This window comes from Arachis ipaensis, chromosome B02, assembly GCF_000816755.2.
Source record: "Arachis ipaensis cultivar K30076 chromosome B02, Araip1.1, whole genome shotgun sequence".
Taxonomy (NCBI): Eukaryota; Viridiplantae; Streptophyta; class Magnoliopsida; order Fabales; family Fabaceae; genus Arachis; species Arachis ipaensis.
This window is the reverse complement of record NC_029786.2, coordinates 96,158,185-96,159,094: the sequence shown is the minus strand read 5'-3', so window position 1 is coordinate 96,159,094 and position 910 is coordinate 96,158,185. Positions and strand designations below refer to the sequence as shown.

The window sequence follows — 910 nt, the reverse complement described above, 5'->3', positions numbered from 1 at the left end:
ACCATGTTCAAGTCCTAAATGGTGGTCCAAGTCCAAATTACCATCACTAATGACCATTTTGCCATTATCTTCTAACCCTTCTAGAAACCCTAGCCAACAACACTCTTCAATGGTGGTTGATGAGGGTGGTGGTGGTGGTGGCTCAGCCAACAAAGAAGGTGGAGTTGTAGACCAAGTAGGCCCTGGAAGAGGCATAGCCTCCAATAAGGAGTAACAATAATAATATTGTGCATCATCATTATTATTTTTATTATTATTAATTATTCCATAGTTTGAGATGTTAATAGTATTACCTGAAACCTTAAACTCTCCCTCATTGACACATGATTCTTCAGCATAAGCATAACCAAAATATCTTCTAGTAGAATCATCATCCACCGTGCCAAACACACCATGATTGATGCTTCCGATTTCTTCTTCTTCCATGGTAAAGGAACAAGTAGCCAAGAATTTTGAATAATAATATTTTGTGATAGGTGCTTAGTTTGTTGTGGAATATTTGGAAGTTAGCACTATTTATTGTTGGAATTGTGCATAGTGCACAAAGACACAAACACTTATGGAAGAGGGTAACCATTTAGTAATTAAGAGTTTGTGGAGTGAAAATGGGGTGTGTGATGCATTGAACAGTGACACGTATGTGATGGATCGAGTGGAGACATGACACATCAAATTAAATCCTATCATCCATTATAATATAATAGTAATAATTACATTATTATTATTATTATTATTATTATTATTATTATTTTTTTATTATTGAGGAATAGAGTCTATTCTGCGTGTCTGCACAATCTTTGCCTTCTTGGGCTCCATGCCCACATACACCACATATCAGGTACTTTTCCTGCACTATATTGCCTTTGCCATGATATCAAGTTGAGTCTGGAAATGTTTCTTGAATTTTCAC

General features: G+C 35.7%; 1 protein-coding gene across 1 annotated transcript in view; it reads right to left on the bottom strand.

The window, feature by feature from the left end:
* The window catches only part of LOC110269296, a 3,697-nt gene extending 3,093 nt beyond the window's left edge, over positions 1-604 (bottom strand). Inside the window, exons 1-2 of the mRNA XM_021117038.1 lie at positions 294-604; positions 3-182 (exon numbers count right to left, since the gene is read on the bottom strand). Coding sequence (XP_020972697.1) covers positions 3-182; positions 294-426 — 313 coding nt within the window. The 5' untranslated portion in view covers positions 427-604. The remainder of the gene's footprint in view (positions 1-2; positions 183-293) is intronic.